Source organism: Mustela nigripes, chromosome 2 (assembly GCF_022355385.1).
Source record: "Mustela nigripes isolate SB6536 chromosome 2, MUSNIG.SB6536, whole genome shotgun sequence".
Lineage (NCBI taxonomy): Eukaryota > Metazoa > Chordata > Mammalia > Carnivora > Mustelidae > Mustela > Mustela nigripes.
Genome location: NC_081558.1, coordinates 26,615,776 through 26,630,119, shown reverse-complemented (window position 1 = coordinate 26,630,119; position 14,344 = coordinate 26,615,776). Strand labels below are relative to the sequence as shown.

Genomic DNA, 14,344 nt, shown 5'->3' with positions numbered 1-14,344 from the left:
GAGCCCGATGTGGGGCTCCATCCCAGGACCCTGGGATCATGACCTGAGCCGAAAGCAGAGGCTTAACCCACTGAGCCACCCAGGTGCCCCAAGGGGGAATGCTCTTCTGATATGACAGGAACCACTCTCCAGGCTGACCCTTTCCTAACAATGCACTAATTTCACTGTCATCTGGGTTACCTTGCTGTTGACACCCAACCGGGTTTTCTCCCCAACACCCTCCTGAAGCATCAGATTTGCATCTGTTCCCCGTTTGCCACTGCGTTCACCTTCAACTCATCCAGCACAAGAGAACCCCTCCCCTCATCCTCAACGCAAAAGCAAGACCCCCCAACAAACTCAAGTGCTGTCTGTGTTTAAGCTCCATTCTGGTCAGCCTGGATCATGAAAACCAAGATTTTCCACCCAGGAAGTGGGGGGTGAGGAAAGGGACACCATGTCTCTGCCAAGGCACTGAGCACGGAGCATAGCAAAGCAGCCCCGGGCCACAAACAGAAGCAGCTGATGGGGAGCTTAGTGAGAGGGGCACCTCCCCCGGGGCCTGCACTCAGAGCGAAGTCTGCTGTGGCAACTGCGCAGAAATAAAGCCCAGCGTCTGTAGAAAAATCTCCAGAGGAGGGGCGCCTGGGTGGCTCAGTCATTAAACATCTGCCTTCGGCTCGGGTCATGATCTCAGGGTACTGGGATCAAGTCCTTCATTGGGCTCCCTGTTCAGCGGGGAGGCCTGCTTCTCCCTCTCCCACTCCCTTTGGTTGTGTTCCCCCTCTCACTGTCTGTCAGTCAAATAAATAAATAAAATCTTAAAAAAAGACAAGAGAGACAGAAAGATCCCTAGAGGAAATGCAGGTGGCATCAATGGGTCAAGGCATGAAAAAGTAGAAACTCCCAACTGAAGGTCTATCCTACAGAGAGGTCGGAACTTATAGCTGCCCACATGAGCCTCTCGCTTTGACACTGTCAGGCTGGTCAAATCCAGGACTCCCCATGGTCACTCAGACATACAGGAAATAGCTATATGGACACTCAACCGGTACACACGTCTATGGGAACCACATCAGCTCTTTCTTGCGCAAGACGCTCATGAAGATAGTCAAAACAATTTTCCTCCATCCCACTTCAGGCCAGGGCCAAGACTAGGGTGGGGGAAGTGAGGCACTTGCCTTGGGCACACAATTTAAGCAGCCGCCAAAAAACTCGGTAATTAAGATGAAGATTATTTTAATGCAGTATTTAAGAAAACAGACATTAATGCAAAAAGACCCGCCATGAACAAAATATAAATACAGGATCCGACCCTGAACTCATATGACCTACCTCACGCTAGTTTCATTCTGCCAGGCATTATAATGGCAGGTACATCAGGAGTTGCTGGAGCTCAGGGATCCTGTCTTGGTGTCAGCTGTAACCCCAGGGCCTAACACAGTGCCAGGCACATACCAGGTGCTCAGTATAAATCTGTTAGCTGACTTAAATGTATAGGCCGTCAGCTGGTGGCTCTGTTCCTTTGCTAGGTTGTTTATTTACTTCCTTACTTGCTGGCTCACTCACTCACGGTATACTCTGGGTCTCCTGCATCCCACGCACTGTGGTGGCAGGATGAAGGGACATAAAGAGTAACAGACCTTGTATATCTTCACAAGGCCCTCCCACAAGTCCTCTGGTGGACTGAACACAGAGGGGGAATACTTGAACTGCTGTGCAGAAATCCTCTTAGGAAGGAGGACTGCCAGGTTCAGTTATGCAGGCTGTCTACTGCCCAAAACCAGTGGGCATGATTCACATAGACAACAATGCACACAGCTCTCCTGCAGCTGTACAGCACAGGGGCCGACCTATTGGGGTCCAAAGAAGAGGGAGGCTGAATTCAGCCTGGCGGGCATGGGTTGGTGACCCCAAATGCTGACAACAGAACAGGAAAAGAGCCAGATGCTTGGGAAGCAAAAGGGCATAAAATAAAGAGCCCCTAAAGGCTTTGCTATTTGGATTTTGCACTGGGGATGGTCCACAGAACACAGAGAAGATCTGGTCATATTTATAGTAGGTCCATGGAATGTTAGGCTCTTTTTTCAGAACAAAATGGACTTCAGAGTCCTCAAAAAATTCTGGACCACAGGCAGAGGCCTACTCTCAGAGGCAAAGGACATGAATAATAAGTAATGTATTTTCTTTTTATTTTTTAAACAGATTTTATTTATTTATTTGACAGAGAGATCAAAGTAGGCAGAGAGAGAGAGAGAGGAAGCAGGCTCCCCACGGAGCAGAGAGCCCGATGTGGAGCTCGATCCCAGGACCCTGAGATCATGACCTGAGCCGAAGGCAGAGGCTTAACCCACTGAGCCACCCAGGCGCCCCAGTAATGTGTATTTTCTTATCACTGGAGAAAGATCTCTCTCATGTGTGTTGCTTCATGTGAGCCTCATATCACCTCAGTAGTAGAAGAGAAACCCAGGATCTGGAGCAGCTGAGTGGTTTGCTCAAGGTCATGGGCTGATACAGGGCAAAGGCAGGGCTGGAACCCAGAGTTTTCAGAGTCTAAGCCCAGAGATCTTGCTTCTGCATTGTCTCTGCAGGGCAGGGCAATGAGTCCTTGCCTCTCTGTGTTGGTCCCTGCGAGCCCCAAATCACCTTTGGGATTTTTAGACTGAAGAAAGGCCTTCATTGTTCTAACTTGATTTCTGACTGAATAACCCCCTGCTGGCCTACTCCGTGTCTTCTCTACTCAGGTGCACACAAAGCTCCTTTTAGTCCCTTGGCTGCTGCAGAAGGGAGCAAAGAGTCCTCCCTCCTCACCACGTCCACATCACTGCACCCTACATCCTCGGCTGTACCTGGCTGGTTTGGGAGAGCTGTACACTGACTCCGTCACCCGTCCCTCCCTAGGCATCCTGGGGACACAGTGCTGGCTGCTTCTCCCCACGGATCATTATGGGCCTTATAAAGGCTCCATTTCTCATTGCCTCTTCTTACCTTTAAAAAATATATATATATTTATTTGAAAGAGAGAGAGACAGCATGAGCGGAGGGAGGAGGCAAATGGCAAATGGAGAGGGAGAAGCGGACTCTTCACTGACCAGGGAGCCTGATGTGATGCAGGGCTCCATCCCAGGACCCTGGGATCATGGCCTGAGCTGAAGGCAGATGCTTAACCGACTGAGCCACCCAGGTGCCCCTCTTCTTGCTTTAAACTTTAGAAGAACTTTGGGGTGCCTGGGTGGCTCATCAGTTAAGTGTCTGCCTTTGGCTCAGGTCACGATCCCAGGGTTCTGGGATCGAGCCCCACATCAGACTCCCTGCTTACCAGGGAATCTGCTTCTCCCTCTCCTTCTGTGTTCTCCCTCTCTCTCTCAAATAAATAAATAAAATCTTAAAAAGAAGAAGAAAAACGACAATAACAACAACTCTGAGTAAGATATGATTTCTAAAGAACGGCTGCAAGCAAAAAAGGAACTTCTGGGGTATAAACCAGTCTCTCTTTTTTTTTTTTTTTTTTTTAAAGATTTTATTTATTTATTTGTCAGAGAGAGAGCGAGTGAGAGCGAGCACAGGCATACAGAGTGGAAGGCAGAGTCAGAGGGAGAAGCCGGCTCCCAGTGGAGCAAGGAGCCCGATGTGGGACTCGATCCCAGGACGCTGGGATCATGACCTGAGCCGAAGGCAGCTGCTTAACCAACTGAGCCACCCAGGCGTCCCTAAACCAGTCTCTCTTTGGAGGGTCTTTCATTGCTTGTCTTCCCCCCTCTAAAATTCGCATTTTGAAGTTTGAACCTCCAATACAAAGGTGACTTTATTTAGAAATAAAGTTGTTGCAAATGTAATTAGTTAAGATGAGGTCATACTGGTGCAGGTGGGCCTCTCACCCGATATGACTGCCAGCCTTAGAAAAATTTAAACATAGGAAAGAAAATCTGAACACAGAGGCACACACGCACAGGGAGAACGCTGCGTGGAGATGGAGGCAGACGGCAGCATGACACATCTATTAGCCAAGGAACGTGAAGACTGTCAGCAAACTGCCAGAAGCTGGGAAGAGGCATGGTACAGATTCTCTGACAGCCCCCAGGAGGAACCAAACTGCGGACAACTTGATCTTGGACTTCTAACCTCTAAAACTCTAAGATGATCAATATCTGTTGTTTAGGCCACCCAGTTTGTGGTACTTTGCTATGACTGTTCCAGCAAAATAAGACAGAGTTATCTAATAAAAATCTAAGATTTTATTATTTAAAGAAAAAAAATTTTTTTAAGTGAGCTCTATACTCAACATAGGGCTTGAACTCATGACCCCGAGATCAAGAGTTGTATGCTCTACCAACTGGGCCAGCCAGATGTCCCCAAAACCTATTACAATTTTAAAATGCACCTGCTCAGGATGCCTGGGTGACTCAGTTGGTTAAGCATCTGCCTTCAGCTCAGGTCATGATCTCTGGGTCCTGGGATCAAATCCTGCAATGGGATTCCTGCTCAGCAGGGAGCCTGCTTCTTCCTCTGCCTTCTGCTCCCCTTGCTTGTGCTCTCTTGCTCTCTCTCTGACAAATGAATAAATTAAATCTAAAATAAAATAAAATAAAATGCACCCACTCTTTGACCCAGGGAGTCCACACTGGAGAACTCACCTTTCAGGTATGGTCTCACACTCCACAACCACACATCTATGCTGAAGTTCACAGAGGTATTATTTCATTTTCTTTAAAAAAGATTTTATTTATTTATTTGTCAGAGAGAGAGAGAGAACACAAGTAGGGGGAGCGGCAGGCAGAGGCAGAGGGAGAAGCAGGTATCCTGCTGAGCAAGGAGCCTGATGCAGGACTCGATCCCAGGACCTTGGGGGATCATGACCTAAGCCAAAGGCAGACGCTTAACTGACTGAGCCATGCAGGCGCCCCACCCATGAATTTGGAATATGGGCAGTAGATTAGACAAAAACATTGCACCAGCATTAAACGTCCTGAATGTAACAAAACACTGTGGTTATGTGACAGAATATTTTTACTCTCAGTAAATACACCCTGAAGTATTGGAGGTAAAGGGCCCAATGTAAGCAACCTATTTCAAATGGTCCCGAATATAGACAGATAGATAGATAGATGAGAATGTTTAATAAAGCCAATGGAGCAACTGTTTAAAAATTGGTAATAAATAAAACACGGTAGACATATCCCATGGAATGACACTCAGCCATAGAGGAAACAAACTACTGAGACAGGCAGCTCCACAAAAGAACCTCAAGAACACAACACCCATGCGAAGAGAGCCAGATACCAACGACGACCTATATAACACGAAAGCATTTCTGTGAAAGTTCAAAAAAAGGTGAAACTGTAGAAATAGAAGACAGATCTGTGGTTGTGTGGGGCTGGGATTTACTGGAAATGGGCAGGAGGGAACTTTGGGGAGCGGCAGAAATGCTCTACAACTGGGTTGTGGCAGGGTGCCCAGCTAGGTGAATTTGATGGTAGGTAGATGATACATACCTCAATAAAGCAGTTAAAATGGATTGATTTAGGGAAAGTATATATAAGAATACTCTGTGCTCATCTTATTTTTCTATAGATTTTAAATTATTTCAAAATAAAATATTAAAATAAAATATTAAAAGTGGGATGGGGCACCTGGGTGGCTCAGTGGGTGAAAGCCTCTGCCTTCAGCTCAGGTCATGATCTCAGGGTCCTGGGATCGAGCCCCATGTCGGGCTCTCTGCTCAGTGGGGAGCCTGCTTCCCCCCCTTCTCTGCCTGCCTCTCTGCCTACTTGTGGCCTTTCTCTGTCAAATAAATAAATTTAAAAAACAAACAAACAAAAAACAAACACTAATTCTAAGGGATACATGCACCCATATGTTTACAGCAGCATTATTTACAGTAGCCAAGATGTGGAAACAGCCCAAGTGTCCACTGATTGATGAATGGATAAAGAAGATGTAGTAGATACATACAATATTGCTCAGCCATAAGAAAGAATGAAATCTTGCCTTTTGCAATGATGTGAATGGAGCTAGATAGAGAGTATTATACTAAGCGAAGAAAGTCAGTCAAAAAAGACAGATACCATATGATTTCACTCATATGTGGAATTTAAGAAATAAAACAAATGAACAAAGGATAAAAGAGAAACAATCAAAAAACAGACTCTAAACTGTAGAAAACGAACTGATGGTTACCAGAGGGGAAGTGGGGGGAGGGGTAAAATTGGGGATGGGGATTAAGGAGGACCCTTGTGATGAGCACTCTTATGTGAGCACTGTGGTATGGAAGTGATGAGTCACTATATTGTTCACCTGGAGCTCTTATAACACCGAATGTTAACTAACTGGAATTAAAATTTTAAAAAATCTTGGGGCACCTGGGTGGCTCAGTCAGTTTAGCACCTGATTCTTGATTTCGGCTCCTGTCATGATCTCAGGATTGTGAGTGAGCCCCACATCAGGCTCTGTGCTGGGTGAGGAGCCTGCTGAAGATTCCCTCTCCCCCTCTCCCTCTGCCCCTTCCCCTCTTTGCCTAATTAAAAAAAAAAAAAGAAAAAAAGAAAAAAATTTTAAAAATCTTTAAAAAAAGGATTTAACCACTGGTTATGTCATTTTTGTGTAGGAATATAAAAACTTACCCAAACATATTAACAAAAGTCAGTAAAATAAAAAAAAATTAAAAAAAAAAACAGAATGGGGGCACCTGGGTGGCTCAGTGGGTTAAAGCCTCTGCCTTTGGCTCAGGTCATGATCCCAGGGTCCTGGGATTGAGCTCCGCATCGGGCTCTCTGCTCTGCAGGGAGTCTGCTTCCTCCCCTCTCTCTCTGCCTGCCTCTCTGCCTACTTGTGATCTCTCATTCTCTGTCAAATAAATAAAATCTTTAAATAAATAAATAAATAAATAAATAAATAAATAAATAGAATGAGTAAATCTGTGTGGGCTGGTATGAAATTATTTCGAAGATACATCAGTTCACACCTATGTGAAGTAATGTGAACAGTGTCACTATGCATGTCTGAAAACTTTACAGATACAACGGATCTCTGCAGAAACATGTATGCTCAGCACAGCAGTGAGTGGACAATGGCCCACTGTCGGTTGGCGGGAATGAAGGTTTGCTGGCACTCTGCGTTGCCACTTGTTTGTGTATTGTCCGTGGCTACTTTTGCACAACAGCAGAGCTTGGGAGTTGCAACAGAAATAGTAGGACCCATAAAGTAAAAAATATTTGCTATCTTGCCCTTCACAGAAAACACGTCAATCCCTGCCTTAGAAAAATGGAAGAAATGTTCACAAGACAGCAAGAGCTTCCTCAAGGAACTGGGATCTAGGATGGAAAAGGGATCAAATTTTCATTACAAACCTTTTTGTACTCTTTTTTTTTTTTTTAAGATTTTATTAATTTATTCGACAGAGAGAGATCATAAGCAGGCAGAGAGGCAGGCAGAGAGAGAGAGAGAGAGAGGAGAAAGCAGGCTCCCTGCTGAGCACAGAGCCCAATGCGGGACTCGATCCCAGGACCCTGAGATCACGACCTCAGCCAAAGGCAGCGGCCCAACCCACTGAGCCACCCAGGCGCCCCACCTTTTTGTACTCTTTAAAGTTGTTTTTTTTTTTTAATGATTTTATTTGAGAGCAAGAGAGAAACAGATAAAGCAAGCATGAGCAGGGGGAGGGGCAGAGAAGCCGGCTCCCTGCTGAGCAGGGAGCCCCAAGATGGGGCTGGATCCCAGGGCCCTGGGATCATGACCTAAGCTGAAGGCTGACGCTTAACTGACTGAGCACCCCCAGGAGTCCCTCTGTAAAGTTTTTTGTACTCTGAGACTACATGGCTTTGATTAAAGTAGTTTGTAAAAATTATTTAAGATTGCCATTCATTTTATTTACTTTATTTTTTTAAGATTTTAAAAACTTTAAAAAGGTTTTATTTATTTATTCGTGAGAGACAGAGTGAGAGAGAGAAAGAGCATGAGAGGGGGAAGGGTTGGAGGGAGGAAGCAGACTCTGCTGAGCGTGGAGCCTGATGCAGGACTCGATTCCGGGACTCCAAGATCATGATGTGAGCCGAGGGCAGATGCCTAACTGACTGAGCCACCCAAGTGCCCTTAAGATTTTTATTTATTTATTAGAGAGAGAGAGAGAGAGAAAGCAAGCATGGTGGGGGGAGGGCAGAGGGAGAGGGAGAAGCAGGTTCCCTGCCAAACAAGGAGCCTGATACAGAACTTGATCCCAGGACCCTGGGACTATGCCCTGAGCCGAAGACAGCAGCTTAACGACTGAGCCACCCAGAAACCCTGATTTCCTTTCATTTTAAAAGATCAACACCACTGCTCTCAGCTCAAGAGAATGCTGCCCTCTATAATCACCAGCATCTGCCCCAGGTGTGTTTTATGTCCTCCTGGTATCAGAAACCAGCCAGTGAGGCTCCCTTGATAAATCACCTCTTGCTTTTTCTCAGAGGCCAGTGTAGCTGGCACAGGGACACACTCGCTACACGCTACAGGGACATGTGCCCCAGGGACACACTCGCTACATACCTGGTCTTGTTTCCCCCAAATGATCTGTGTTGGAACCTTGATCTTGTCCATGTTCTGATGGAGGGAGTATCTCGACTTCTCACTGACGATTTCCAAAAACACTTTGCAGAAAAGGAAAACAAAGTGAGTACACGCTGGGCTGTGCCAGCAGGCATCTGGACTCTACTGAGTTTGGGGACAGCCCCAGACAATGGTCAAGGTCTCAGGAATGTAAAATATAGAAGCCAGCTGCCCATAAAGCTTCACTGGTCACAAATGCCAAGCTTAAACACAGCTACTTACGCTTTCGGTAGAAGTTGTTATGAGGAATACGGACATCAACAAGGCCTTGCAGGATCTACGGAGAAGGGAGCCATGGTTAGAAGGCAAGAGATAGTGTTTCCTCAAGCCCCCCGTGGCTCCGGGACAGTGAAGGAAATGAAGTCCGGCAACGTAAGGCACTGTCAAGGTTTTAGGGCCCACGGTTCCAAATTTCCACCACGGAGTAAACACTGTAATTGGAAGTGAGGGTCATCTGATGGTTCTCCTTTGTAATTAGGCAGGAACCCGGGTAATACTGGGAAGCCAAAGCATGTAAAAAATCTGACCTGGGCTCACAGCCGCTTTATCTTGAGATATTCTCTGCTTAGCCTAAGATACAATGAAGGTTGGAAATAATATCAAGGAACTGTTTAGGAACATCCACATGCAGAACAAGGTCTATTAAAAAAAAATCAAATTATTGGGGATGATGGGCCTCTTGAACAATAGAGATTAACTATTTAAACAATTCTGGGATGGGTTCCACAGTCCTTTGTTTATTATTTAGTGTTATCTTTCCTTTCCTTTTGGAGGGCTGGTGAAGGTTGCACCAGCGTGGGCAGGGTGATCTCCTGGACCCAGGATCCTGACCCAGAGACTGGCTGTGGGAAGAAGGAACACAGCCCTCCTCTTCCTCCTGCTGCAGGATCCCCTCAGCACTGGCACTCCTCTCAGCTACCTGGGAATGGTGTGAGCTCCCCACATGCACGCTGAGGAGTCCTGTGCATTGACTGAAGGGGAAAAATCCAGCCAGAACTGCTCTGAACCAACCCTCTGGAGCATGACTAGGAGGCGACCATTCTGGAAGTGAAATCCTGGAGGTGAGACCAATGGCAAGTCGTCCAACACACTGCGCTTGGCATCAGCCATTCTGTTTGCTCTACTCTGTATCCTGCACCCACACACATATCCATCTTGCATCCTCTACTTCTGCTCTACCCACCCAGCCACCCGTCTTGCATCTCTGACTCACGTGTTCATGTATCTCTCTATGCACCCACCTGCCTTGTACCTACCCATCCACCATCCTCCATCTTGCTTCATGCAGACATCCAGCCATTCGGCCATCCTCTATCCCTGAATCACACATGCACGTCTACTGATACACCCTCTATCCTGCATCCGCCAATCCACCTACCTTCCGCCCCTGCGCTCTCCAGGCATCCTCCCATCCATCCAACCAAGTACTCAGCCCTTCATCTCTCCTGCATCCCGAAATCACCTGTGCACGTACATGCAACAATTCATGCGTCCATCTGCTCCGTGGCACATCCATTCTCCACCTCTGCCTCATCCGGGCATCCGCCCTCCCTCTGACCACCACCCCCCTCCGCCCCAGTTTGTTCCGAGGACCTATTTCATACAAGCAGTGTGCAAAAGGCTGCGGACAGAATCCTTGATCTGACTGAGGTCAGAGTGGAAGACACAGGCAAGTAAACAGATAAACGTAACATGACACAGAGTGCTCGGGTGCTCCTGGTCTCCTAGGAGGGAAGACTTCGAGAGCTGCCACTTGCTTTCTCCCAGTGTTTTCACATTCCCAACAGCTTAAAACATGGAATCTCCTAAAGCACTGGTTGGCCACTCTCTTCTCGGCAGAGAGCATGGCTGGGAGGGAATCAGTGCAACCTCACTGATTCCCTAAAAAGATTTCAGGGCTAGAACGTACCACAGAATCAGATTCTGGGTGCTTCTACACCCACTAACTGAGTCGTGTTCAGGCCTTCGGCATAGAGCCCAACTCCCTCAACTTCTAGGAGGTTCCACCCCACCACGAGGCAGAGTCCAGTTCCTACACTAGAAAGCGATTAGCTGCCGTTATGAAATTTAGCCACGCATTCTCGTCTCTTGGTTCCCACACCACCTCCTTGGATTCCCGGCTTTATTCAGCCTGTGACCTTTCACATCATCCTGGCTGATGGCTCTAACCGCACAGCTCCGGGCCAGACGTCCCTCAGCAGCGTCTGCATATGCAACCATCTGCTTGACATCTGCACCCGGAGGCCTCACAGACAACCTGACCACGGCCAAACTGGAGCCCTGAGCTTGTCCCCAGCACCTGTCCTCCCTCTTTCCTTCCCCTACTCAGAAACTGCTGCCTTTATCCAACTCAAGCACCGAAGTCACCTGGGCGTCCTCACTGCCTCTCATCCCCCACTGCCAATCTGCCAGTAAGGCCTGCCTATCATCCCTCCCAGAGCAGCTCGGGTCTCTAGTCTCCACTGCCCCCACCCTCGTCTACACCACTGTCCTCACCAGGCCACGGGAGCACCCCACTGGTTCTCTGCTTCAGTTTGTGCCCCCCACAGTCCCTCTTAGGAGAACTCCAGGCTCCTTCCCGAAACCTGGAAGGTGCTATGTGATCTAGCCCAGTGGTTCTCCAAGAGGCTCCTGGGGTTCATGAGGAATTCTGAACAAATTGATTATAGTTCAAGCTAGTTCCTCTGTAATGCTGCATGTTACTTGCCTGCTTCACTTTCATGCTCTCAGAAGCACTGTTCCTCAGAGACTACCTGTCAAGGGACAGCGCCATGATGCTGGTAGCTCATGGAATGAGGGCCTGTATGCTCTTGTGTCTTACCTTCTTCTGAGTTTTACTTTCTGATACGGTAAATAGCAATAGTCAGAACCCCTACAAATAAAGGCTCTTTGGGATTCTTAGCATTCTTAGGTGTGTAAAGCTGTCCTGAAACTAAAAAAAAAAAAAAAAAAAACAAAGAAGAGAAAAGAAAAAGAAACAAGTCTCCACTGTAGCCCTTGCTCCCCTACTCTCGTTCTAGATAGAGCCAGACCCCCTGGCCTCCTCCTTCCCTTGAACTTACTATGTATTTCCCACCTCCACCCACAGTAGCTCCTCAGAGGGGCTTGTCAAATTCTCCCCTGCCTCCCTGCTTTCAGTCACTATACCATCTTCATCTCCTCCCCAGGACTTATCACCATGTGTACGGATATGTTTACTCATTAGCCGTCTGCCTCCTGCCCTGGCCTGTGTCTGCCCAGGTCCCCGCTCGGTATTCTTTCTTCACCACTGTGCCCAAACACCATGCCTGACCTGCCGCAGGCACAGGACAGACGGCCACCAAATGACTACATAGAGGACTACGAAAGGGAAGGTCCTCCAGCTGGAGGAAGGGCGCCAGCTGGCCGCCCGAGCCTTTGGCAGAGGACAGGCATCTTGCTGCTGGAGCACGGTACCTGCTGGGGCACCTTGAAGCGGACATAGGAGCAGAGCTGGAGCATTTCACTCATCTCTTCTGGGGTGGATGGGATCAAGGGGATCTTCTCCATGGCGGCGGAGTCCTGCAGTTCTTTGAGCCGCTGCACAAACTGATTATCAGTTGAGTACTGCAGGCCTGCGGGATTCAAACCAAAACAGCTTGGCAATGTAGCTACCTTCTTACCAACTCCTATTATTATATAGGAAACTTACAATAGCAGCCCAGGGCTAACATATTTCAGGTGTTTTTCACCAGATTTCTTTTTCATTGGTATTGCCATCCTTGCTCAAAGTCAAAATCCCACTCTGAGAAACACAGAAAAAGACTCCTTCAGGATGGTTTAGGGACTGGTTACTCAAACTGTGGTCCACGGACCAGCAGCAGTGGAAGCCGTAGGAAATGCAGAATCCCAGACCCCTTCCAAAGTCTCTTGAATCTGAATCTGCACTTGAACAAGCTGCCGGAGAGGCACGTGTATGATAGAATTTAAGAAGCATCAGTTTAGGGGCGCCGGGGTGGCTCAGTTGGTTAAGCGACTGCCTTTGGCTCAGGTCATGATCCCGGAGGCCCGAGATCAAATCCCGCTTCGGGCTCCCAGCTCCACGGGAAGTCTGCTTCTCCCTCTGACCTTCTCCCCTCTCATGCTCTCTCTCACTCTCTCTCTCAAATGAATAAGATCTTTTTTAAAAAAAGAAAGAGAAAAAGATCAGTCTAGAAGACAACTTGCCCAAGCCCCTTCACGAAGAGGAGAGCTGATAAAGTACATTATGGGAAGAGAACACAGGACTGGAGTGACCAACGCCTCCTTCCCTGGGCCTGGAGCCACTTAGCAATATCTTTTTTGGGGTTAATACATAAATGAGAGGGAGGAAGAGACCCCTGTTAGCTGTCCCCCATGATGGTGCCGCAGCTTCCCTGTGCACAGCCACTCTTTCTCCAGACAGCATTAGGCGCTCATTGAGACCAAACACCTTTAAGGCTGGCTATTGTTTCCTATCTCCCTGGAACAAGACACGAGAGAATTCACACGAGCTGATGTGCATGGGAGGGCAAAACTCATTTTCACTTCCAATACTGAGCAAAAGTCTAGGTGTTTCACTTAGCTGACGAGATACATTTCATAACGCAAGCAGTGACTTCAATACTGTGCTGTAGAAACCCACACTTTATAAACCTCCTACATTCAGCAGTTCCTTTAAAGCGAGCACAAGCATCATGTGGCTTTTGTGATGCCATGGTGCAGATTACATGATCTATTTCCTTTCACTTTAAAAATAATCCTAGATTAAATGTCATGTGGTATCCTGGATTGGCGCCTGGAACAGAAAAAGCACATTAGTGGAAAAACGGATGAAATCCAAACAGAGCCTAGAGTTCAGTTAATAGTGCTGTACCAGTGTTGGTCTCTTAGCTGTGACAAATTTACTGGGCTAAGGTGCGCCATTAACAATGGGGGAAGCTGGGTGAAGGGTCTATGGGACTCTCTGTATTATCTTTGCAACATTTCTATAAATTTAAAACTCTTTCAAAGTAAAAAAGCTTATCTTTCCACATGCAATCTTAATTTATTTTTAATCAATTAATTAATCAAGTGCATAAGTGGGGAGGAGGGGTGGGGGGAGAAGGAGAGAATCTTAAGAAGGCTCCACACTCAGTGCAGACCCAGATGCGGGGCTCAATCTCAAGACCCTGAGATCATGATCTAAGCCGAAATCAAGAGTCAGATGCTTAACTGACTGAGCCACCCAGCTGCCCCCCAATAATCTTAATTTTAAATTTCCCATTAAAACGTAGGTGTGAAACTCAACTCTGAGGAAATAAACATACATTCAAAAAAGCCAGTTAGATTTGACCTTCCTAATAACTTCTATAGGAGCCGTTTCTCTGATTCTTAAACTTTATAACTAAAAGACCAAATGAATTCAGACACAGAGCTTAGAGAAAGGAGAAAAGAAAATGCTTCGGGAGGTTTTGTTTTGTTTTTAATATTTTATTTATTTAACAGAGATCACAAGTAGGCAGAGAGGCAGGCAGGGTTGGCGGGGGGGGGGGGCGGGGGGAAGCAGGCTCCCTGCTGAGCAGGGAGCCCAATTCAGGGTTCAATCCCAGGATCCTGGGATCATGACCTGAGCCGAAGGCAGAGACTTTAACCCACTGAGCCATTCAGGCACTCCGCTTTGGGAGTTTCAATTTCAACATCCTCAACAGACGTGAAAGCGATTTTGGTGACTAAAAGATTTTATTTTACTTTATTATTATTATTTTTTTAAATATTTTATTTATTTATTTGACAGAGAACACAAGTAGGCAGAGAGGCAGGCAGAGAG

General features: G+C 47.0%; 1 protein-coding gene across 2 annotated transcripts in view; it reads right to left on the bottom strand.

The window, feature by feature from the left end:
* ABHD6 (abhydrolase domain containing 6, acylglycerol lipase) overlaps positions 1-14,344 on the bottom strand; it is a 55,098-nt gene that overhangs the window by 2,062 nt on the left and 38,692 nt on the right. For both annotated transcript variants that reach the window (XM_059390037.1, XM_059390038.1), the window contains exons 7-9: positions 11,995-12,152; positions 8,782-8,836; positions 8,500-8,600 (exon numbers count right to left, since the gene is read on the bottom strand). In XM_059390037.1, the coding sequence (XP_059246020.1) occupies positions 8,500-8,600; positions 8,782-8,836; positions 11,995-12,152 (314 nt within the window). The remainder of the gene's footprint in view (positions 1-8,499; positions 8,601-8,781; positions 8,837-11,994; positions 12,153-14,344) is intronic.